The sequence below is a fragment of the Amblyomma americanum genome, chromosome 5, assembly GCF_052857255.1.
Source record: "Amblyomma americanum isolate KBUSLIRL-KWMA chromosome 5, ASM5285725v1, whole genome shotgun sequence".
Classification (NCBI taxonomy): domain Eukaryota; kingdom Metazoa; phylum Arthropoda; class Arachnida; order Ixodida; family Ixodidae; genus Amblyomma; species Amblyomma americanum.
In genome coordinates, this window is record NC_135501.1 from 17,327,734 (window position 1) to 17,352,854 (window position 25,121).

The 25,121-nt window shown below is 47.7% G+C and overlaps 1 protein-coding gene across 3 annotated transcripts in view; it reads right to left on the reverse strand.

The window, feature by feature from the left end:
• LOC144132306 (galactosylceramide sulfotransferase-like) overlaps positions 1-25,121 on the reverse strand; it is a 443,966-nt gene that overhangs the window by 214,317 nt on the left and 204,528 nt on the right. The window contains exon 1 of one of the 3 annotated variants that reach the window (XM_077664620.1): positions 13,357-13,420. The exons of the other annotated variants lie outside the window; for them this stretch is intronic. Within the exon in view, the coding sequence (XP_077520746.1) occupies positions 13,357-13,388 (32 nt within the window). The 5' untranslated portion in view covers positions 13,389-13,420. Of the gene's footprint in view, positions 1-13,356; positions 13,421-25,121 lie in introns of those variants that run through there. 3 annotated transcript variants of the gene reach the window in all.

Here is a 25,121-nt window from a genome sequence, read left to right on the forward strand (position 1 = left end):
ACAGCGCACCTTTCCGAGGACGGCCACTTCCTGAACGATGCCAAGTTGAGCGCATAGTATGAAGTCGATTTCATTTTTAGTCTCACCATTGGGGCTCTTTCAGGACCACTTCCTGTTATCTCGTTTGCGGAAGACGGTATTCATGTTCCGTAAATTATTTCTATCTGCGAATTCGACTAACTACACTTCGACCTACGGCCACTGCAGGGCAAAGGTGTCTCTCGTGCCTCTCCAATTAGCGATGTCCTTTGCCAGCTGCGGACACGGTATCCCAGCATACTTCTTAATCTCATCTGCCCACCTAAACTTTTGCTGCCCTCTGCTACGCTTGCCTTCTCTTGGAATCCACTCCGTTACCGTTAAGGACCAGCGGTTTTCTGCTTTCGAATTAGATGCCCTGCCCAAGCCCATTTCTTGATGCCAATGATGTCGACACCAATCATACTGAAGCAGCCGCGGTTGCCGCCAACTTTCAATGGATTCTTAGGCAAAGACCCCGAGGAATGGTTGGACGAATTTGAGCGCATGGCATCATTCAACAACTGGGATGATGCGGCAAAAATTGGACATGTTTTTCTCACTGGAGGGCTCAGCACGTACGTGGTACGAAAACCACGAGTCGTCCCGAATGACATGGGAGCTATTGAAGATGGAACTTTTGAAATTATTCATCAATATCGTGAGAAAAGAAAGAGCCGAACGATTCCTCGAGTCAAGGATCCAGCTTCCAAATGAGCCCGTCTGTTGTTACGCTTTAATTCCTCTTGTTCGAGCCCTAGAGACCATCCCTTCTATCCGCGTGCTTGCATATGCCGATGATATCACCTTGTGGTGCTGTCATCCAGATGCGTCTATTCATCAGTCGGTCCTTCAACACGCGCTGGATGTATTGACATCTCGCCTCCCACCTCTGGGTCTAACACTCTCTCCTACTAAATCATGTTTCATTCGAGTTGGAAATAAAGCCGCCTTACGGAAAGCTCCCCCTTTAAATTTTACGGTACATAATTCTCTGATTCCTCAGTTAGAAAAAATTCGTATTCTTGGTCTTCTCCTCCATACATCTGGGACTGGCACCCCGTGGCTGACAGCCACCCGTAAATCGGCTCACGCTACTCTAGGTCTGATTCGTCGCATAGCTATGCGCTCTGGTGGCGCACGCGCTCATACGGCTCGCCAGCTTGTGCGCTCTATCCTTCAGCCACGGATAGTATATCAGGCTCAATTTCAACGTCTCACCCGCAGACAGTGGGACTCCCTTGAAGCTATCAATCGTGAGGCTATGCGCGTCATAACATATCTGCCTCGTTTAACACCCATACCTGTGCTACAGGAGTTCGCCCAACTTAATACACTCAGTGAAATCATCGATCAACGGGTGGCAAATAGAGCTCGAAAACAGTCTCAAACTTCATCGTTTAAAGACACTTCCACCGTGGTCCTATTGCCAGCTCACTGACAATCGCCCCACTGTTACCCCGTCGGTATCAGCAGCGTATCTGCCTGAAGGGTGCATATTATACACGGATGCATCTCATTCTGCCGAGAGGGGAGTTACTGCTGTGTATAGTCCATCGCACCCCAATCTCAACTCTCGCGCGACGTATACTGCGGATACGTGCACTACCCTGGCATTGGAACTTCAAGCCATTTACAATGCCATTGCTTCCCTTCCGCTCATTCCAACATTCAATAAAGTTCACATTTACACCGACTCCCGCGCCGCCCTTAAACAGCTGAAGGCTGTTCGACGAACGTTCAAGATTTCACAATCTATTCATGTGCTCTGCGCAAAGTATCCATGTCCTGTGCGCATACACTGGATTCGCGGCCATGCCCAGGATCCACATAACATTCAAGCGGATGCTATGACTCATTTTCATACATTAGACGATCCGCCACCTTCCCCTCTTCCCCCAGATCCGTTCCTGTCCCACGTTTCCGATTCAGAAGTTCTGCGCCAGCGAACATGCTCTCTAATTCCTCCGTGTTCGCACCCTCTCCCCCGTAGTCTTACTCGGCAGGAGGAGGTATCCGTGCGCCGGATTCGGGCAGGGGCGGCTCTGACACCATCTGTCCGTCATCGGTGGCGTGCCAAAGATCTGCCACTACCTGACAGGTGCCCTCACTGTGGCGCTGCACCGGACATATGTGATGTGCGGCACTTGTTGGGGAAGTGCCCAGCGACGGCTGCTATCAGAAAACGGCTCCTCAGGGAGGTGGGCCTGCGGTGGAACCGCGAAAGTGACTTCGTGAAGTGGACAATGGACAACCGTTTCATTAACAACCTCTGCGACTACCTCAGCGCAACGGTTCTTCACTCCTTCTTTTAACTTTCAATCCCGTGCATTCCTTCCCCCTTTCCTTTTTCAACTTATGCCTCATGGCACACTTCTCGAATAAAAAAAAGGAGATGAAGCGCCTCTTTCGCCGCGCTGATCCCGAGATGACAGAAGAAAAGAAAGTTCGGTTTTTAATGCGCGGCGAAAAAGAACAACTCTCTTGCAGCCTCGTCCGCCAGCCGCAGAAAACAGTCGACAAAATCATGCAAGAAGCTTGCACGATTGTGAAGACTTTGGCGTCCGGGATCGGCAGTACAACCGCCCTTCATCTGTCTGTGCAATCCGTCCGGACACGACGACCACCACCAGCGACAACTTGCGGGAAGTTATCCGCGAAATCATCCACGAGGAGCTACAACGAGTGCTGCCATCCTCCGCACAGTCACAATCAGCGACTCAAATGGATCTGGTGCGGGAAGAAGTGCAACAGACACTTGGCACCCCGGCGGCCACAGTACCCCAGGTCATAACATACGCCGCAGCAGTACGCACTCCTTAGTCCCAACGACACCCCATACGTCCTCTCCGAGATGAGCCACCTGCTCTAGAACGCCGCCTCCCTGCCTCCGCCCACCCAGCCTACAAACAGCGCTCAAGCCCCTGGAAATGCCACGTCTGGAGGACTTCCGATTACCGTTGTGCTTCCATTGCTGTGAGACCGGCCATATTCTTCTTCACTGCCCGTACCGAAGTATCGGTCTTCGGGGATTTACCGTTGACGCACCACGACGACGCTGCGGCCAACGTCCGCAAGAAATCGACGAGTACCAACGTCGAGAGAAAAACTCGCCGAAACGCCTTTCGCGCGCACCATCGCAGTCAGCCTCGCGTTTTGTGTCGCCACGCTGCAGCTACGCAGCCGCGGTACGATGAAGGTCTCCCAGACCACCTAGGGGAAACTAAAGACAGCAACCTCTGGAGGTGAGGTGGCTCCCGAGCGAGACACCGAAGATCCTCCAACGATCATGCCGCACGAAGACGCTGCCCCAAACACGCCGACGCCAATTACAATGCTAACCCCGACCACCACGCGAACCGCCTTCAAAACGACGTCGCTACCGATAAAAGCTTTGACGACACGTTCTAACCCCAATTCCTATACCCGACGAGGCCGTGACTCAACGCCGAGGGCTACGAGCAATGCAAAAACCAGTACATCCGATTTAGATGTGACTATTGACGGCCGGAAAGTTACCGCTCTAGTCCACACAGGAGCCGATTACTCGGCGATGAATAGAACATTCGCTGCTCATGGCGCGCAAATTAGCACCGCAGGGGGCCACCTCATTACGTCATCAGTACGATGCACAGCGAGAGTGAATGTCAAAGGACATACCTATCCTGCGACCTTCGTTGTGCTACGGCAATGTTCCCGCGAAGTGATCTCGGAAATGAATTTCCTTAATGAGCGTAAGGCAATCATCGACCTGCGATCCAAGCTGGTCACGCTTTTGACGGACGAGGCCATCCTTTTGATGAGAACTCTGGAAAATCACGTTGCCCTGAATGTCCTGTAGGAAGAAGTTAGAGTCCCAAGCCGTTGAAGCGTCATCGTGACCATAAGCGCCACGAAATACATTAACGCTGAAGCCATCATCGAGGGGAATATGCAGTTGCTTCTAGACCAACGAATCATCTTCGCAAGATGCATCGCACATTTCCGCAATGTAGAGGCTGGAGTACTGCTGACTAACTTCAGCGAAGAATACCGGCACACTAAAAGAGGAACGACGATTGCTTTCTTCTACGAAATATCCTACGTACGAGACTCCTCCGCCTCTCCGATTGATCCGCAGAACATTCTACTGACCAAGAGAACTCGCCCACATCAACATCAACCCAGCCCTGCCCCTTTATAGACAACACCAGATCCGCAATCTTGTTCGAAGCTGTAGCTAGTGTTTTTCGTCATTGCCGAAGGTCCGGCTAGCGCCAGTTGCCAAGCATCGCATTATAACCGACCAACACGTCCGACCTCTCCATCAAAGCCCCTACCATGTGTCACCGTGAGAACGACAAGCCATCCGGGACAAAGTGGAAGAAATGTTTCGCGACGACGTCATCCAGCCTTCAAACAGCCCATCGGCGGCACCGGTTGTTCTAGCGAGAAAGAAAGACGGCGCACTTCGATTCTACGTTGATTACCGCCGCTTGAACAACATGAAAAGGGCGTCTGCCCCCCTTCCTCCCCTCCCCCGCATCGACGACACACAGGACCGGCTCTGCAACGCCAAGGATTTCTCAGCGATGGACCTCAAGAGCGGGTACTGGCAAATTGAGGTCGATGAAAAGGATCGCGATAAGACCACGTTCATCACTCCGGATGGCGTCTTCGAGTTCAAGACCAAGCCATTTTTTCTGTGTTCCGCACCAGCGATGTTTCAACGAGTAATGGATGGAATGCTCGCTGACCATAAGTGGCAAATTTGTCTGGTACATTTAGATGACGTCGTTGCCTTCGACTCGAAATTTGGAGAGCACCTCAAAAGACTTCGAATAGTGCTAGGCGCCATCAATTCGTCCGGCCTAACCTTGAAAGCCGATAAGTGCCATTTTGCCTATGTAGAGCCGCTGTTTCTAAGCCACATCGTTAGCTAAGGGGGAGTATGCCCAGACCCGCAGAAAACAGTTTCCACCGCCGGCCGATAAGAAAGCAGTGCGCACATTATTCGGGTTGTGCTCATATTATGGACGATTTGTCAAAAACATTTCGCGCATCGCCGGAACGCTCACCCAACTGACGAAGGCAGACGTGCCGCTTAAAAGGGAAGCGCCGCAAGAAGCCTTCAAGGAACTTCAGCCTTGTTTACAGTCGCCACCGATCCTCACGCATTTTGATGAAAACGCCGATACTGAAGTTCATACCGAGGCAAGCAGAGTGGGCCTAGGGGTCCCGTTCTCGTTCAAAAAAGCGACGGGCTGGAGAAAGTCATCGCATACGCTAGTCGTTCCCTTTCCGAGGCCGAGGCTAACTATTCGACGACTGAGACGGAGTGTCTTGCCATCATCTGGGCTACATCGAAATTCCGCCCGCACTTGTACGGACGTCCGTTCAAGGTGATAGCGATAACCACAGCGCTGTGCTGGCTTTCCAATTTGAAGAACACCTCTGGCCGCCTCGCTCGATGGAGCCTGCGCCTCCTGGAGTTTGACATCACCGTCGTTTAGAACTCCGGACGCAAGCACTCTGACACCGATTGCCCCTGATGGGCCCCCGCAGATGCACCGCCGCCGGACGACGATGAGGGCGCATTCCTGGGACCCATCAGCCCCAGCTATTTTGCACACCAGCACCGTTCGGACCCCAATCTAAAACGCCTCATCGAGTACTTGGAAGGCAAGGTTTCTACACACCCCCCCCCCGCTTCATTCAAGCGCGGACTGTCTTCCTTCTCTGTAAAGAATGATTTCCTCGTGAAGAACTTCGCAGCGATCAAAACGGCCTACCTCCCTGTTGTACCTGATTTTCTCCGCAAAGACGTTCTACACGATTCACACGACGCGCCGACAGCTGGACATCTCTGGTTTTTTGCCACTCTCCGCCGCATTCAAGAAAAGTAATATTTACCCAGACTTTCTGCAGATGTCGCATATTATGTGAAAACCTGCCGAGATTGTCAGCGACGAAAGACCCCTTCCACTCGAGCCGCAGGATTTCTGAGCCCCACTGAACCCCCCTCAAGGCCCTTTCAGCAGATCGGCATTGACTTCCTTGTCCTTTTCTTGAAGTAATCATCTGGAAGTAAGTGGGACATCATAGCGACCGACTACCTGACCCGCCACGCAGAGGCAAAAGCCCTACCGAACGGAGCAGCAGCAGAAGTGGCCAAATTTTTCGTGGAGTGCATTCTTCGGCGATACGGCGCCCCCGATGTGCTCATCACGGAGAGAGGAACAGCATTCACAGCGGAAATAACGCAAGCCATCCTGCGTTATAGCCACTGCAGGAACCGGAGGACAACTGCATACCATCCGCAGACCAACGGACTGACCGAGCGCCTGAACAAAACCATCGCCGATATGCTCGCTATGTATGTCGATGCCGAGCACAAAACCTGGGATGTCACCCTGCCTTACGTCGTCTTTGCCTACAGCCCCGCAGTGCAGGAGACCACCCGGATGATGCCTTTTAGGCTCGTCCATGGCCGGGAGACAACGACCACGCTAGACGCCATGCTGCCTAACGTCACCGAAGAAGACAACATCGACGTCGTCGCCTACCTTGAACGCGCAGAAGAAGCCCGAAGGCGTTCCTGCTTAAGGATCAAAGATCAGCAGCGGTCCGACGCCAGACGCTACAACCTACGAAGACGAAACGCGGAATACAAGCCGAGAGACCAAATCTGGGTTTGGACGCTCATTCGACGCCGTGGATTGAGTGAAAAGCTTTTGCGCCGCTATTTCGGCCCGAATAAGGTTCTTCATCGGCTAGGTGAACTAGAATGTGAAGTCATCTCTTATGCAGTGACTACATCCCAGCGACGCCACGTGCGACCAGAATATGTCCATGTCGTCCGTCTAAAGCCCTATTATGCGAGCTAAAGGACGCTGTGTTTCCACAGTACCTCTTGCAGTGCTAGTTGGTGTAACATTGTGTAACGAAAGATAAAAAACAGCGCTAATTTTGACGAAAACCACAAAGAAAGACCACGTCGGACGGCCGCTGTCCTGTCTGGTCATTCTGTGTGGTTTGTGTCAAAATTAGCGCTATTTTTATCTTTTTTTGCACTGTGTTTCCACACTCTGTGTTTATTTTCGCGCGATCCGTTTGATTTCTTGCTAGTCTCTTTATTTGTTTTATTGCATCAGGTCTATGCTTCTTTGAGAGTGGAGTAATGCCGCGAATCTTTGCAGTGTTTTTTCATTCTTCAAAGCTGCCTGCACGCCGATTTATCACTTTGCTTGCGACGCAAGACGCGAATAGATTTATCTTGATTGATCGCAGCCAGGCAGAGCAGATTCTACGTTGTTCTAGAATGTTTTAGTAATTTTGCACGCTTTATCTCGAAATTTCTCTATCAGCCTTAAATTGAGCACGGCCGACAGCGGTGGGTCATTAGGTTCGACGACCGCCGAGCACGATTGTCGTTTCGGCGCCGCCGAGTTATTCAGTCCGTTCTGGGCGCAAGTCAGCAACAATAAACACTTTTCTCAGAACTTTTGTTCGTCTTCATCGCTCGTTCGACTGGCGTCACCACTACGTAAATATATATCTATATGTATATATATGAACGAAGCCGAACCAAGATGCACAGGGGAATGTTTCTATTTGTTTTAATTATTAGTGCTGATTAATGGGAGAATAATACTTCAATTAATCTGCGGCTTGAAGAAAACTTCTTACAAAGCAGCAGAAAAAACAACCATGCCGTGCGTTGGATGGAACCCATGACCTCCGAATATCGTGTCTGGTGCTCTACCAACTAAGCTACGGCGACGGCTGTGAATTGGTTTTTTCATCAATTGGTTTTTTTAAGAAAATTGCTTATAAAGCAGAAGAAAAAACAACTATGCCGTTGGTGGGATTCGAACCCACGACCTCCAAATATCGCGTCCGGTGCTCTACCAATTGAGCTACGGCGACGGCTGTCGAATCTGCTGCTTTCGTTGTTGTTTTTTCTGCTGCTTTATAAGTAATTTTCTTCTACAAAAACAATTGATTCGCACTACAAATTAAAAAAATAGAAACATGCCCTTGTGGACATTGGTTTCGGTGACTGTTGCCTTCCTCCATATTTTTGTCAAACGAGCCGCTCATTTCTTATGCCTTGTCTAATAGCTTAACGAGGATCTCGGTTCTGGCAGTCTTGATGCCGTAGGTAGCATAAGAGGGTTCTCGCACAGTTTTCGCCCTATCCGTTAGATGACGTTCTATGTCACACTCGCGGTATTAAAGTATTAGTAATTTAAAAAAAAACAGTTGATTGCCGCTGCAAATTAAAAAATAGAAACATTCTCCTGTGCACCTTGGTTTAGGTGACTGTTGCCTTTGTTCATATATATATATATATATATATATATATATATATATATATATATATATATATATATATATATATATATATATATAATTTAAGGTGAGGTTTATTTTGAGAAGCTTCTTAACGGAAGCAGGGCCAACAGCAGTCCGAGGTCAGCTAGTCCAGCCAGGAGCGTGCACCAGGCGATGACCTTGCGGCTCGCGCATATGCTTGTCGTCTTCCTTAAAATGGCCTCCGAACAAAGAGGAGCCATCCTGACGACGTAAGGGGCGGACAAGACAGCGGGGTCATAGTATCTCTTGAAGCGCTGGATATGTACAGTCTCACGGCCGCGGTGTCTGAGATAGGGTGACGGCGTGAGGGGCTCAACAATATAGTTGACTGGAGATGTTTTTTACAAGATGCGATATGGCCCTTGATTATTAGCCAGCAGTTTCCGGGAGAGGCCCGGAGTACTGGGAGGTATCCACAGCCAACCAAGACAGCCGGGCGAGAAATGCTGGGGACGTTGATCTTCATCGTGGCGCATTTTTTGAAGGGACTGGCTAACTGTCGTAAGCGACCGGGCGATCTGGCGGCAGTCTTCGGCGTGCCTGGCGGCTTCGGAAACGGTGGTGCACTCGGATGCGTCAGGGTGGTAGGGGAGAACAGTATCAATGCGAACGGAGGGATGGCGGCCATAAAGGAGGAAGAAAGGAGAAAATACTGTCGTAGGCTGCGTAGCAGTATTTTACGCAAAAGTAATATACGGGAGAATAAGGTCCCAGGTCGTGGGGTTCGAACCCGCGTACATAGCCAGCATGTCCCAGAGTGCGGTTAAAGCGTTCAGTGAGGCCGTTGGACTGAGGGTGGTAAGCGGTGGAAGTCCGATGGATGACGCTGCACTCACGGAGCAGAGCTTTGATAACATCAGATAGAAAGACACGGCCTCTGTCGCTGAAGAGTTCTGGAGGAGCACCGTGCCGATGGATGAACCGACGCAGAAGAAAGGATGCCAAATCCTGTGCCGTGGCAGCAGAGAGTGCGGCGGTTTCAGTATGCCGCTTGAGGTGATCGACGGCAACAATGATCCATCGTTTGCCAGAAGCAGTATAGGAGAGGGGCCCATATAAACCAATGCCAACGCGGTCGAAAGGGCGAGGCGGACAAGATAGCGGCTGCAGTTCGCCAGCAGTACAGGTAGTGGGTGTCTTGCGGCGTTGGCAGTCGAGGCACGAGCGTACGTATTTCAAAACGAAATTGTACATGCCATGCCAGTAGGAGCGGAGGCGGAGGCACGTGTAAGTCTTGAAAAAGCCTGCGTGACCGCATTGCAAGTCAGTGTGAAAACACGAGCAGATATAGGACCGTAGGTGGCGAGGAATGACGAGGAGCCACTTTCGTTCATCAGAATGGTAATTACGACGATAAAGCAGGTTATCTAGGCTCTCAAAATGGGAAGCTTGACGGCGCAGCACGCGGGATGGTGTAACCGCCGATGGGTCGGAGAGAAAGTCGAGAAGAGCACGAATTCAGGGATCCTTGCGCTGTTCAGAAGGCATGTCACTGACGGTGGGAGACGGCGTAGGGGCTGCGATTTCGCAGAGGCTGGCAAGTTCGGCGGGGAGCGGGGAGCGAGTCAAGTATTCGGCGTCCTCATGTTTGCGGCCCGGCCGGTAGACGACTCTGACGTTATATTCTTGAATTCGCAGCGCCCATAGCGCCAGGTGGCCGGAAAAATCTTTCAAAGATGAAAGCCAACAAAGGGCGTGATGATCTGTAACGACGTCGAAAAGACGGCCGTACACATGACTATCCATAGCTCACAAAATCAAGGGGCCACAACACGAGCGCTCCCCTCAGTTGTGTTTGCTATGGATCCTTATGTTGACTACCCACTAGCCCGAACCCTCACCCTTCTAAGGCCGTACACGTAACGGCGAAGCTTGCCTAAGGCCCACACAATGGCGAGGCACTCTTTTTAAGTCACAGAGTAGTGAGACAGCCTTTTTAAGCGTGCAGCTAGCATAGGCAACGACATATCCATCGTATTCATATTTGCGCTGAGCGAGCGCTGCGCCGAGAAAAATACCACTGGCATTCGTGTGAACTTCAGTCGGGGCCGCCGGGTAGAAATGGCGCAAGATGGGCGCTGCCGTGAGGAGACGAAGTAAGGTGTTGTAGGCGTCGTCGCAGGCGGGAGACCAAGCCGAAAAATCGACATTGGCGCCGAGCAGCTGAGTCAAAGCGGCAGCAATTGAGGCAAAGCTGCGAATGAAACGCCTAAATCAAGAGCAGAGCCTTAGGAAGCTGCGAAGTTATTTAGTGGTGGAAGGTTTGGGAAATTCAGTCACGGCAAGACGTTTCCCGGGGTCAGGGCGTACTCCATCTTTCGACAAAACGAGGCCTAAAATTGTCAGTTCACGGGCTGCAAGGGTGAATTTTTTAAAGGTTTAGCTGCAGGCCTGCGTTTGTGAGGCATGTCAAGACGCCCCGCAAGCGAGATAGATGCGTTTGAAAGTCGGGATAAAAGATATCGATATCGTCCAGGTAGCACAGGCACGTCTTGCACTTGAGGCCACTCAAAACGGTATCCATCATTCGTTCGAAAGTTGCAGGAGCGTTACACAGGCCCAAAGGCATGACGGTAAACTTGTAGAGGCCGTCAAGGGTCACGAACGCGGTTTTGGCATGATCTGCCGCTGCCATTGGGACCGGCGAATAACCAGAGCGCAAATCAAGGGAAGAAAAGAGCTCCGCGCCTTGTAGACAGTCCAGAGCATCATAAATACGGGGCAGAGGGTAGACGTCTTTGCGTGTTATCTTATTAATACGGCGGTAGTCGACGCAAAATCGAACGGAGCCATCCTTCTTGACGAGGACCACCGTGGAGGCCCTGGGGCTGGGGGAAGGCTGAATGACGCCGCTCTGAAGCATGGTGTCTACCTGTTCTTCAATAACTTGTCGTTCAGTGGCGGAGACATGATATGGGCGCTGTCGTAGAGGGGCATGGGCGCCGGTGTCAATGCGATGCTCGACAGTAGACGTGCGCCCCAAAACGCATTGGTGGTAATCGAAAAAGGAGCGAAACTCCTCAAGAAGCGCAAGAAGCTGGGTTCGCTGAGTTGGAGGTAGAGTGGCGTCGATAGAGCGAAGGAATAGGTCGGTCAACAGCGGGGCGGGTAGAGGAGTAAGTGAGCTGAGGGCGTCCATGGCGACCGGCGGTGATTCTGCTGTCGCGTCGGGATGGTTGAAAACAGAATCAAAGAGCGACACGGTGCCGACGCGTTCTCGAAGGCGCAAAGTGAAGGGGCTTGAAAACAGGTTGAAAATACACAGTGCGGTGAGGCCAGCGGATAAAGTGAGTAGGGCATAAGGCAGCGGCAGGCAATGGCGACGCAGAAAAGTAGGAGGCAGCGTGAAGAGGACACTGGCATCGCGAACACAAGCACAGGAGAGAGGCACAATCACGGAAGAGTACGCAGGAATATCGGTACTGTCGGCGACAAAAGCTTTGGCAGGAACAGGGGCACCGCTAATTTCAGTCTCTGGCACGGGATTTGGCAACGTAGAAAGCGCTACTTGAGCCCGAGCACAGTCGATGACCGCGTCAGGAAGCGATAGGAAGTCCCAGCCCAAGATGATCGAATGCGAACATTACGGCAGAACGATGAACTGCACCAAGTATAGAATGTCTTCTATGACTACTCGAGCAGTACACGGTGCTAACGGCTGGATGAGGTGCGCACTTGCAGTTCGTAGCGCCAGGCCAGAAAGGGGCGTCTTCACTTTCCTCAAAGATCGGCAAAGCGCTGCATCCATGACAGAAACCGCAGCACCGGTATCGACAAGCGCCATCACGTATACGCCCTCTACAAAAACTTCAATTAAATTGGCGGCAGACAAACAAGGCCTTTCAAATTTCGACGACTGCGCAGTTCTCGCATCCGGAACTGCGGCACCAAGTTTTCCTCTTGAGTGGTCGAGGGACGCCTTCGCATCGGAGAGATGGAGCGCCGACGTGGAGAAGGCGAACGGCGTCCAGAGAAGGAGCTGCACTCAGGAGACAGAGAAAGGCTCAGGGGCGGCTCAGCAGGAGGTGAGTACTGACACTGGGACCAGTAGCCGGAAACTTCAGGAGGTGTTCGTGAGACGCTCATGCGTCGCTGGCAAAGCCGAGCCACATGACCTGGCAAGCCGCAGAAGTAGCAGATGGGGCGGTTGTCAGGCGTGCGCCAGGAGTTTCCCAGTTGAGCAGGCGGTTGACTATTATTAGGCGTGCCACAGGAGCTTCGCAGATGAGCAGGCGGCGGAATAAAAGCAGCGGGCTCTCGAACGGGACCAGGAGGCGGAGCATAGGTAGGTAGACGAGGTCACGCAACAACATCCGTATATGTCAGGGGGGCCGCGAGAGGTGTGGGCTGAGGGGCTTTCGGGAGAGCCTTAGCGACCTGGTCTTGAATGGTTTACCGCAAATTCGGAGTTATATGTGGTGATGGCGCTTGATGACGTGAAAAAAGCGAGAGCTGGCGAGCAACTTCTCGGATGAAGCTCTTGATGTGCGGTAGGAGCGATGACTAGTCTCTTGCATCGTTCAGGCCAGCAAGCGAGTCGACGTTCGTAGTGTGGTCGCGTGTCAGACCCCTCTTCTTGCGTAGTTCGTCCAAGCTCTGACACAGGGTGACGACTTCCGCGACGGTGCGCAGGTCTCGCGCCAACAACATCTGAAAGGCGTCGTCATCAATGCCCTTGAGAATATGCCTGATCTTGTCGGCTTCGAACATCTGAGCGTTCACCCACTTGCACACATCGACGACATCCTCGATGTGACTCGTGAAGTTCTCGCCTACCTGCTGCGACTGCGCACGCAAGCGCTGTTCGGCACGGAGTTTTCTGACTGCCGGGCAGCCGAATACTTCTGAGAAGTTTGCTTTGAAAACAGACCATGATGTAATGTCCGCCTCGTGGCTCCGATACCAGAGATTCGCCACGCCCGTTAGATAGAAAATCACATTGCTCAGTTTGGTTTCCGCGTCCCAATTGTATGCACTCACCCGCTCATACGATGCGAGCCAATCTTCAACATCCTGGTCGTCCGTGCCACTGAAGATAGCGGGGTCTTGCTGGCGGAGAGAACCAGCACAGACGACGGTGGCAGGGCTTACTTGTACGGATTGGTGGTTAGGCATCGCGGTAGGGGGTAGCGTTCGGCTGAGGAGTTCCAGAGCGAGACGATATCACCCGGAACCTGCGCCAAATGTAAGGTGGTGTTTATTCGGAGAAGCTTCTTAAAGGGAGCAGGGCCAATAGCAGTCCGAGGTCTGCTAGTCCAGCCAGCCGCGTGCACCAGGCGATGACCATGCGACTCGCGTATATGTTCGTCGTCTTCCTAAAAATATATATATATATATATATATATATATATATATATATATATATATATATGTGAAGGAAGGAAGCCAAAAGTCACCGAAACCAAGGTGCACAGGGGAATGTTTTTTATTTAGTTAGTAGTGTCGATCAATTAGTTTAAAGAAAATTGCTTATATATTTATTTATTGCTTATATACATATATATATATATATATATATATATATATATATATATATATATATATATATATATATATATATATATATATATATATATATATATATATATATATATATATATATATATATATCAGTTCCGAAGAACGCTTGTGTTTTTTAATATCTTGGTCAAAGTTAGCTGGGACACCCTGTATGTATGTATATATGTATGTATGTACGTATGTATGTATGTAAATATATAAATATATATATAAATATATAAGGGATATGAAATTCTTCACGGCCACTGATAAAAAATATTATAAGTTGGGGAAGTCACATTGAAAAATGTAAAAAATGTAAAGAATTTATTCAACGTTTCGACGAGGAACATTCTTGACAAAGACCAGTCCCTGGTCGAAACGTTTAATAAATTCTTTACGTTTATATATATATATATATATATATTTATATTTATATATATATATATATATATATATATATATATATATATATATATATATATATATATATATATATATATATATATATATATATATATATATATATATATATATATATATATGGTGTCCCAGCTAACTTAGACCAAGATATTAAAAAAACATATGCGTTCTTCGGAACTGAAATCGCTTGGTGCTGTTAGGGTTTACCTAAAGTTTCAGTACAATTGTTTGCTCGTGTTACTTGAATAATTATTCTACATAGATTAATTGTTTTTTTAAATATAGCCTGAAACGTCCAGGCATCAATCGGAAAGTTGTGGAGCTCTATAAATAATGCCCAGCCCAGGCACTTCCAACGAGATAGCCATAGCGTGGCCATTTTTATTTGGGAAAACTAAAGTCCGCGGTGCTCAGAAATTACCACGTGGCAGCGCGCTCCGTACGCCAAAATGCGCCGCGATTACAGCTCTCTCAACCTTTATTTATTTGGAACATAATTGTAGAAAACATCGCCAGAGCCGCACCTTCTATTCGCTTACGAGAAAGGGCTTCTATCTTTGCCCAGCTATGACGTTACCGACAGCTTCTGGCGACGCAGTCTGCAATCTGCTAGCCTGAGAGCGCAGTTATCGCCCCAGCCGTTAAGCCGCAGCCGTTAAGCCGGCTTTCTTTCGACTGCCGGCCGAACCCACTGGCGCTTATCTTAGAACCAACCACAACGCGAAGCTCTGTCGTGTGCAGCACGAAGGGCTCGAAGCGAGCGATGTTTTTTACAAAGCACGAATGAGAGCGCTTTAATCGCGGCGCGTTCGGACGCGCGGAGCGCGCTGTCACGTGTTATTGTTTAAGCTCCGCGGGCTTTCGTTTTTCCCGAATTAAAACGTCCGCGCTAAGCCTATCTCGAGTGAAATGTCTGGGTTGGACAATTTTTCTGGAGCTCCACGAATTTCCTATTGACGCCTGAAAGTTTCAAGCAATGTTTAAGAAGTTACTTAATTTATCCCGACTAATTATTTAAGGAGGACGATAAAAAATGGTACTTTATATTTAGATAAGCCTTAACAACATCCACGTGGTTTAATTTTTGAGGAACGCTTTGGTTTTTTTCAAAATCTTGGTCCAATTTAGCTGTGACACCCTGTATATATATATATATAGCAACCTGCCCACCACCATCTCAATTGCAGCTGATTCAATCATGAGGCTACTCGGGAGTAGAGAGGGCAACCTGGGTGACAACCCAAGCAACCCAAGTCCAGCCGATGGCAGCACCTGCCATAGAAGGGTAGCGGTGCATCGCTTGACCGCTGTACCGCTGTGCCAGGAGTGGTAGGAAGACTTCCAGGGACCTATGAATGAAAATAATGACCAATTTCGCATATATGGACATTAACCCATTATCGCCATCGGAACAACTACCTATAGCCGCCGCGGTGGCTGAGTGGTTATGGCACTCGTCTGCTGGCCCGAAAGACGCTGGCCCGGCCGCGGTGGTCGAATTTCAATGAAGGCGAAATTCTAGAAGCCCGTGTGCTGTGCGTTGTCAGTGCACGTTAAAGAACCCCAGGTGGTCGAAATTTACGGAGCGCTTCACTACGGAGTCCCTCGTAGCCCGAGTCGCTTTGGGACGTTAAACGTACATAACACACATACACGAACTGTCCTCCGCGCACCCTGGATGTCAACACCGGAACAGAACTGATAGCGCTCCGAATTCGTGTTTTGCCTGACTACGCAAATCCACCATAATTTTTACTTCTTCTTTAGTTCTTCAATTTTTCAAAGCATTCTTCATCCATTCTTCAATTCTCCAAAGAATTATTTTTGGCGATTTTTCTAGTTGTGAATTTTTTAAAATGCAGTTTTTATTATACTGGAAATGAGCAGGACAGTTCAAGCAAAGGGCATTGAGACTGAATTCACTGGAATATGCAAAATGTTGGTTCACAACAGGTTAAAAGTTAGCTGCCACATACTGCCTTTAGGCAATTCACTTTGAATCGAAGGACATTCGCATTTTCAAAAGGGGCCGTGAACAGTTAAAGCGCGTGCATCCCCAGCAAAACGTTCTGCTTCTGACATTCGCCTGCTGTATTGGCGGGGCCGCTTGTCAATCACTTTTCTTGGAACGGCATACCTGCGTGCTTATCGCAGTGGTCGAAAATGCTAACTGCCTCTTCAGCAGTTGGAGGATGAAGGTGCAAGCAAATATCGAGCCGCAACGTGGCCTCCCGAGCACGTGCTGGAGAAAAAGAAAGGCAGTCGTGGCTTGGAATACGCAGCATTTCACCACCAACCAACGTGAACTGACTTTTTGACCTCTACATCCATCTTGTTCTCTGCCTTTTTTTCCCGCAATTTTCTTTGCGCCTATTTAGACGACGAAAATTTTGTTGTCTTTTTAATGTCACCGAACTTCAAATTTTTCGCACAGCGTGTTGCGCATGAAAGGAACAAAGGTGGCAAAGTGTACTTGCTTGCTTTTTTAAGAAAAGTACGAAGCTTCCATAAAATGGACCAGCAGGTAGGTCTGGCCTCTGGATGGTAAATAATACAGATCTGATCTTTTTCAATGTTGATTCCATTTCAGCAACCGAACTACGCTCCAGAACTCGCATGTCATATTTCGCGTAAAAACAATGCATCTCTGCATACATTGCCTCCGTGCTTGCAGCTCATGGTGCAACCTAGTGAAGCAGTGAAATCAATTAAACCTACGAAGACTATACCATCGTGGTATGTGTTAACGTAAACTTAGCCGACATGAAGTGGGTGATCGGTTTTATTATTTACCGGTCGCTGGCTATTTGCGCGTGGTGTTCCATGTTTTTCAATGCCAGAAGTACTAGAAACGCAGCAAAAAAAAACGCACATAAAAAACTTTGCGCCCTTGGTTTAAATTTAGCGACCTTTTTCGCGTCCTGGCGAGTTGTGGGGACGAAATATCAGCACGCTGTCTCTCCAGTTCGTGCTGTTTTCGCTGACTAGCAGTATATTAAGCCTATACCGACACTAAAATTTATACAATAAACTTATAACAACAACAATAAAACTTATATGAGAGCTTGGCTGCTGGGCGAAAGAGAAGAAAGTAAAAAGTCACCTTCTGTATCCGTTCCATGTTACAAATTTGTTATGTTGGCGCTAAAATACGTCCAGCTGTCGAACGCGATAATTTACGAGCCCCGGCTATCCAGAAGTTAGTGGAAAAGAGAGGCACTGTTGCGGCGGGAAGCTGTCGTGGGGCGACTTCTTGAGAGGCACGAGCGAAAGAAGCGCCTCGTTGGGAAACGCAGCAGTCGTCTTTCTGTGGACGTCGTCCGTTAAGTTGTAGAGCCTTCGAGCAGTCTGAGGGGCATTGAAAGCGGAGTGTTTTACAAGCTCGCTCGCGACAGCGTGGTTACTGCCGTTCCGACGGCGGCGAGCGGGAATAGCGGGACTAGAACGTATCGTTGTGCCAGTGAGGGTGCAAGTAAAGAGAACAGCCTTATTCACCCGACATAGTAGTAAACGTTGGGGAAGGAAGCTGGAGTCTACTATGGAGGCTTGTTACCGCAAAACGAAAGTGACTGCGCTGTTCTGGGCTACCTATTGCTAAATAGAAGCCCCAACTACAAACGACGGACACTCAGAACTATGGCTCAGCTTCAGAGAAAAGCTGAATTATTGCATTAGATAGCCATTATTCTGTTTCAGAACGGCACATCAACAACAACGAGAAGGAAATGAAGAATATAAATGAGTTCGCTCCTTAATTTCCTCATCGGTCGATTTAAGGGCAGCGAGTGCGGAGGGAAAGGAAGAGGTACTGAAACAAGAGCGAAAAACAGGCCCCCTGAAGAGGGGCATGAAAGATACAGTATGCGCCGAATGTTTAGTGCGTGGAGCCCAGTGTGTCGTATCGCTTTTGTTGAGCCCGCATAAGATTCATGGCCAAAAAAAGTATCCAGCTTCAGCGTTCGAATACGCAGAATAAAACACTTGATGAGGAGACAACAAAAAAGAGCCAACCAGTCTCACTGAGGAAAACGCGGCATGTTGCTTGTCTCCCGGTGCCACTATGGAATTGCACTCAAGCAATACTGTCTCGTTTGGGCTTTATGGTTGGCAGCAAAGGACAGCCGGGAAAACAAACGCGCAACATACACTCTTGATGACTTCGTGTTTAGCCGCTTAGTCATGTTCTCCAAGCGACCAGTGCTCTCAAAAAACATCACTATTTTTCCAGTGCGCTATTTGGTAACCCGGTTTTGTTGACTTCTAAGCATTACTGAATCGAAGTTGTCAGATGGTAGAAATGTGAGTGGAAAATGGATGGCTGTAGGCTGTTCGGGCCAACACAATAAACCCGGAGAACATAAAAGAAACAGGGCTTCACAAGGATAAACAGCCAACGGCAGAACCACCTCGGGTTTTATACACCAAGCGCACGTGCGCACCGCAAACCAACCGTGACACGACAATAAAAACGGCAGTGAAAGGCCGAAGCAAAACAAGAATACAAGGAAAGACAGGTCAAAGGGAACCTGCGCGCAGAAAACTACCGCTAAAAGTTCAAAAATTTGCAGAACTAACATGGAACTTTTTATTGAGAACGTTGTCTATAGTACTAATCGATAGAGACTTCCGAATTTTCTGAAAGCGCAGTTCATTCCAACGGACGAGAAGACGAGCACCACAACGAGGACAGAAGCAGCCATTCCTTTTCCCTTAAGGAAATGGATTACCGATGACCAGCACCCATTTGTCTTGGAGCTCGGGATTGTGGCTTCTCGACAATTTTTCTTTACCCCTGATCCTCCTCTGAATTTGAGTGCCCCTAAATGTGGCTAACGATCGATGGTGTCTACAATGCTAACATACTAATATGTACTTGGGGCTGAGGGGCTCTATAGGAGAAAAAAAATATGCTTTGTCGTTTTCCTGTATTGAATAAAACCGACGTAGGCACTCTTTTTAGCGTCCAATTACGCTCGTGAATGTTCGTCCCTCAAACACCTAACCGTAATCTAGAATACTCAACCGCATCTCTTAAAAATATAGAAAAAATGCTCTATGCTTTTTAATGTGTGGCATTCATAAACATGTGTAACTTTGATGTCAAATCAAATCAAATCAAATCATATTTTATTCTCCAGAAAGTATCTGGATGGTCACCTGGGCTAAAAGCTGTACGAACAGCTTGACGAAGGCCCAGGAAACCATTACATGGCAGCAGCAGACAAAACGAAATAACAATTAATGAACAATACAGTAGCGGTCGTCAATAAATAAATAGAAAAGAAATTATACAGCGTATGCATGAGAGCAACACAGCAGAAATAAGATAACAGAATGTTTATCAATAATGAATGAATGCAAAAAAAAGAGTACAGTGATGACAGACATTTTCTCAGATGACATAAGAATAAATACAGATTACATTTTCACAAAGTATGTTCGCAGTTGTTTTGGACTAAATCCAGCAGTATCTTTATATTTATTTAGAAAAAATGGCAGATTGTGAGCCAAGGATTGCAGCTTGTAATCAGTTCGAAACTGTGGTAAGGACCAAGTGTCAGTACAACGAGTGTTAACTTTTGGTGTACGATGTTCAAGGGAAGCAAGTTGTGTCAAGAAATTACTCATACCTGTGGAAGAAAAGTATGTTATTTGTAACAAACGAAATTCATATATATTATTTACACGGATCATATTAAAAGATCCTATTGTGGAATTAACACTTGATGTTGGTTCGGTGTTTGCGATAAGACGAACAATTTTCCTCTGCAAAACGAGAAGCTTGTTAATATTTCTTTTAGTTGTTGCCCATACCAGTGTACAGTAGTTAATATGAGAAAGAAATAGAGCGTAATATATTTTTAGTTTAGCGCTTGTGGGAAGAAATGTGCGGCAGCGTGAGATTACGCCAGTAACAGCAGACAGTTTTCTAGAGATATGAATAATTTGAGTGTCCCATTTAAGATGGGCAGAAAAATACACACCGAGAACCTTATGCTCGCTGACTATTTCTATATGCTGGTCTTGAAAAACGAATGAATTCACCGGAGGAACTGTTTTATTCTGAGCACGAAAAATAACGGCTTTGGATTTAGTTGGGTTTACTTTGATTTTATTTACTCTAGTCCATGCCGATAGTTTAGTAAGGATATCATTGCATTTTAACTCTAGTGCGCTAATATTACTCCCAGAAATAAGTAAGGTGCTATCATCAGCATAGATTATGAATTTAACTGTGGTGTCAATATTTACGATATCATTGATAAAAGTAATAAATAAAAGGGGCCCCAATATACTTCCTTGTGGCACGCCACATACTATTGGTAAGAATGATGACCTTTGGTTGTTAATACATACGCACTGGCACCTATTTTCTAAGTAGGATTTAACTAAAGCCAAAGCTGTACCACGAATTCCATATGATGAAAGTTTACTAATGAGAATACTGTGATCAATGGAGTCAAAGGCTTTACTAAAATCGAGGAAAATTCCGGCTGTCAATAAATTATTATTAATATTTTCCAAAATTATTTCCTTCAGGGCTAACAAGGCGGCTTCAGTCGACCGTCCCTTTCTGAAACCATACTGTGAGTTTGTCAAAATACTGTGCTTATCATAAAAGTTTGTAATGCGAGAAAGAATAATTTTTTCCAATCCCTTCGAAAATACTGGGAGGACAGAAATGGGACGGTAATTGGACGCAAGGTTGTGATCACCGCCTTTGTATAACGCAGATACCCTCGCACATTTCATAGAAGTTGGAAATATGCCTGTCTCAAGGACAAGATTAAAAATATGAGCAAGGGCAGACGTTAGCAATTCTAATACATACTTAACAGGTTTAATTTGAATATCGTTAGTGTCCAAAGATCTACTGTTTTTTAGGCTCATGAATGTGCTGTGTATTTCATTTTCATCTGTAGGAGCAAAAAATATGCTTTCAGCACAGCTATAAGCTATGGTGACTGTATCTGAGGGAGAACTATTCGGTGTTGCAGCGTTTACAAAATAATGGTTGAAGTATTCAGCTATGTCGTGATCTCCAAGTTCACGGTCATTAATAGTTACCTTTCTCGGAATTGAACGGGAGTCATCCCGTCCAAGGACATTGTTTATAATTTTCCATGCAGCACCAGGTCGTTGCCTGTTTATATCTGCAAACAGTTTTTGGTAATATGCAGTCTTCGCACGTTTAATCTCCGCGTTTACTTGATTCCTTGTTTTCTTAAATTCCTTTAGGGCGGCTTCGGAACGTGAACGTAGAAAATCATGATAAAGGCGGTTTTTCGTTCTAATCAATTTGAGGTGTTCCCGGTTTATCCATGGTTTTCTCGTTTTCCTTGATGACTTAAGTGTTATCAATGGGAAGTGCTTTGCATAGATGTCCACAAAGATTTTAATAAATTCATCGTATGCATCATTCGGATTTGTTCTGTTCAGGACAGTTGACCAATCACATGTCGATAAATCTTGTCTGAACATTTCTAAAGTGTCCTGCGTGATAGATTGAATTAGAATGGGTTCTTTAAGTTCTCTTGTTTGAGTGCAGTTTGTTTGATAAGTCATAAATACAGGGCAATGGTCACTTATGTCAGAAGTTAGGGTACCAGAGGTATGAACTTTTGTATTTATATTTGTCAAAATAAAGTCGAGTGCGGATTGAGTAGTGACTGTAACTCCTCGAAAACGCATTGCTTCGCTCTTAACCGCGTGCCGCATGCCTGCTAGCGTGTGCTTAATGACATAAAAGTCGGGACGCCTTGGGAATCCCGCTTTCACGTGTTTTTTTTTCTTTACATAGAAAACAGGACGTGCCCGATGCACTGCTATGAAGAGGGAGCTCTAAGCCAGCTTTTCTCATCCGGTTATCGGACTGCTATTGTAGAAACCTTCGTATGGCGTTGTCCTAAGTGGTAAGCGATGAACGATGTGTGTGGATGAAATGATGCTTACTTTGTCTTCGACGAGCAAAATCAGACCTTGACTGCTCAGCCGTATCTGCTGCATATGCCTAGATCCTTGCGAGGTGAGAAGTTTTTTATTCTAATATGCAGAGCGCGCACCTGGACTTTACGGTGTTGAAGATCGTTTTCAAATTTCGATGTAGAAGTGTACTGTTCTTTGAATATTAAGTGTGGAAACAAAGGAAAGAATTCACACTGACAAGAAAAACATCTCTTTAACATCTTGTTAGATACCTCGGTGGTCGGTACTCAATAAAGAATTCAGTTGTTAGTCCAGCCGTTGTCCTGTGTTGTTTTTTCCTTGTGTGTTCGTCCTTATTGGCTGCTTATTTCTTCTTTAACATGCCATACCAACAGGCCCACCATTCTGCCCTGCTTCAGGAATACGATCACCAAATATGTTCAACTAAAAAAAATGGCCACGCGTTGTTTATATCACATTAGGTGTTTCAGCGAACACTTTCAAAAATTGGTAAAAAGCTGTCTTTTCCAGGAAAATAATCTCAACAGAAGGAAACTTTCACCTACGGTTACTGTCACTAATTCCATTACATGCTAATTAGCCGAAATAAACTAATTAACGAAGCTGGGCAGTTACTTACAATGGCGAGTTTGCATCCGCGGAGAAGGCGATGCCGTATCTGTATCGTACGTCTAAAGGGAATAGGCACACATTGCAGCAAGGTGCTGTGCCGACGAAGAAAAAAGCCTCTCGGCAGTTTATTCCTCTCCTTTTTAAAGGCCACGAAACGAAAGAGGGGAAGGCGAACGAGGGAGGGAAAGATGCGGCCCGCCGTTCTCGGGCTGATAAGCTGCTATCTGATACATCTTCTCTTCTGTATAAAAAACAAAAAAAAAACAAAAAGACAAACTACGATATTTGGCGGAAACTGCAGTCATAGTGAAGTCGTCTAGGTTCCGCACGTTGCCTGGTTGATTTCCGCGGACCTGACGAGGTGAGATCGTTTTCATGCGTAGCTGCTTTTGGATCTTCGATGTTCTGTCTGTGCCGTGGAGATTGTTCTTGCGAGATGTCGACGTCCCGGCATGTCTCCTGAGCCGCGTGCGTCGGATGCACCATGTTTTGTCGGTCTGTATGTGCGTGTCCTCCCGGGCGGTCGATATCCTGGTCTTTGTCGCTGAGACACTGTTTTCCCAGGCTGTCGACGTCCTGATCTCTGTGCATACTTTCATCGCCTCCGGGAATGTGCAGCAAGTGTTGCCTGTTTCGCCTCAAGAGCCGCTGGTTCTCAGTCTTCACCACGTACGACCTCGGTGCTGCTTTCTCGATTACTGTTGCTGTGCGTGACCAGTTGTCGCCGTGCACACGAACTGAACTGCCCTCTTTGAGAGGTGGCAGTACCTTTCCCCTCGAAGATTGGCAATGCTTTCGCACTGGGACACTGGAATCCTCGTTGTATTCAGGCAGGGAAGTGCGGAGGCGTCGGCCTTGCAGCAGTTCGCCCGGAGAGCGGCCATCTTCTAAGGGAGAAGAACGATAGGCTGAGACCCAACCAAAAGTCACTGCGTGACTCATTCGTCTTCTTAAGGATGCGCTTCATTATCTGAACCCCCTTTTCCGCAAGCCCATTTGACCTTGGGAATTCTGGACTCGATGTGATGTGCTGGAAGTCGTACTTCTGCGCAAACAAACGAAATTCTCGCGATGAAAACTGGGGCCCGTTGTCAGTCCACACTTGCACCGGGATGCCGTACCGTGAGAAAATGGCCGATATCTTGGCTATGACCTCTTTTGCCGCTGTGCCTCTTAGCTTCTCTACTTCAGGGAAATTTGAGTGGGCATCGTACACTACGACATAAGCGGCTCCCCCAAACTGGCAGAGGTCAATTCCTACGCGGTACCATGGCCTATCCGGGGTGGGCTGCATGAGCAAGGATTCCCTCTGCTGGTTGTACGCATACTTTTGGCAAGTACTGCACACTCGCACGAACTCGTCAATGGCACTGTTGAGCGCAGGCCAGAATACCAATCTCCGCGCTCTGGCTTTGCATTTATTTAGTCCAAGGTGCCCCTCGTGAATCCTCTGAAGAATTTCTGCTCTCATAGATTTAGGTATGACAACTTTAGAGCCCTTGAGCAGTATTCCTTCTACCACAGACAGCTCTCTGGCAAACGGCTTCAGTTCACCGTCGATGGCAGCCCCTTGTGAAATTCGCTGTCTCACCTCGCTTAAGTACGGGTCTAATAATAATAATAATTGGTTTTTGGGGAAAGGAAATGGCGCAGTATCTGTCGCATATATCTTTGGACACCTGAACCGCGCCGTAAGGGAAGGGATAAAGGAGGGAGAGAAAGAAGAAAGGAAGAATAGGTGCCGTAGTGGAGGGCTCCGGAATAATTTCGACCGCCTGGGGATCTTTAACGTGCACTGACATCGCACAGCACACGGGCGCCTTAGCGTTTTTCCTCCATAAAAACGCAGCCGCCTGATTTCCTTTTCCAGACGCTCTTTCATTGGCGTGCTTACGATGCTGGAGACGACCTGTACGGCATGGATGTCGCAGTCTGCTTCCGATGAGGCACTCGACGCCTGCGTTGGCACCGGTGCACGTGACAACATGTCCGCCAGCAGCAAGTCTTTGCCTGGAACGAACTGCAACGTATAATCATATTGTAGCAGCCTAATAAAAAAACGCTGCAATCGCGGAGGCATGTCTGCAATGTTCTTTTGGGAAATCGCAAGCAAGGGCCTATGGTCAGTTTCGATCAGTACCCTGCGGCCATAAACAAAATGATGGAACTTTTCGCATGCGAACACTACCGCAAGCGTTTCCTTTTCAATTTGCGAATAGCGGGTTTCGCTATCTGTTAGGGTCCTTGATGCGTACGACACTGGT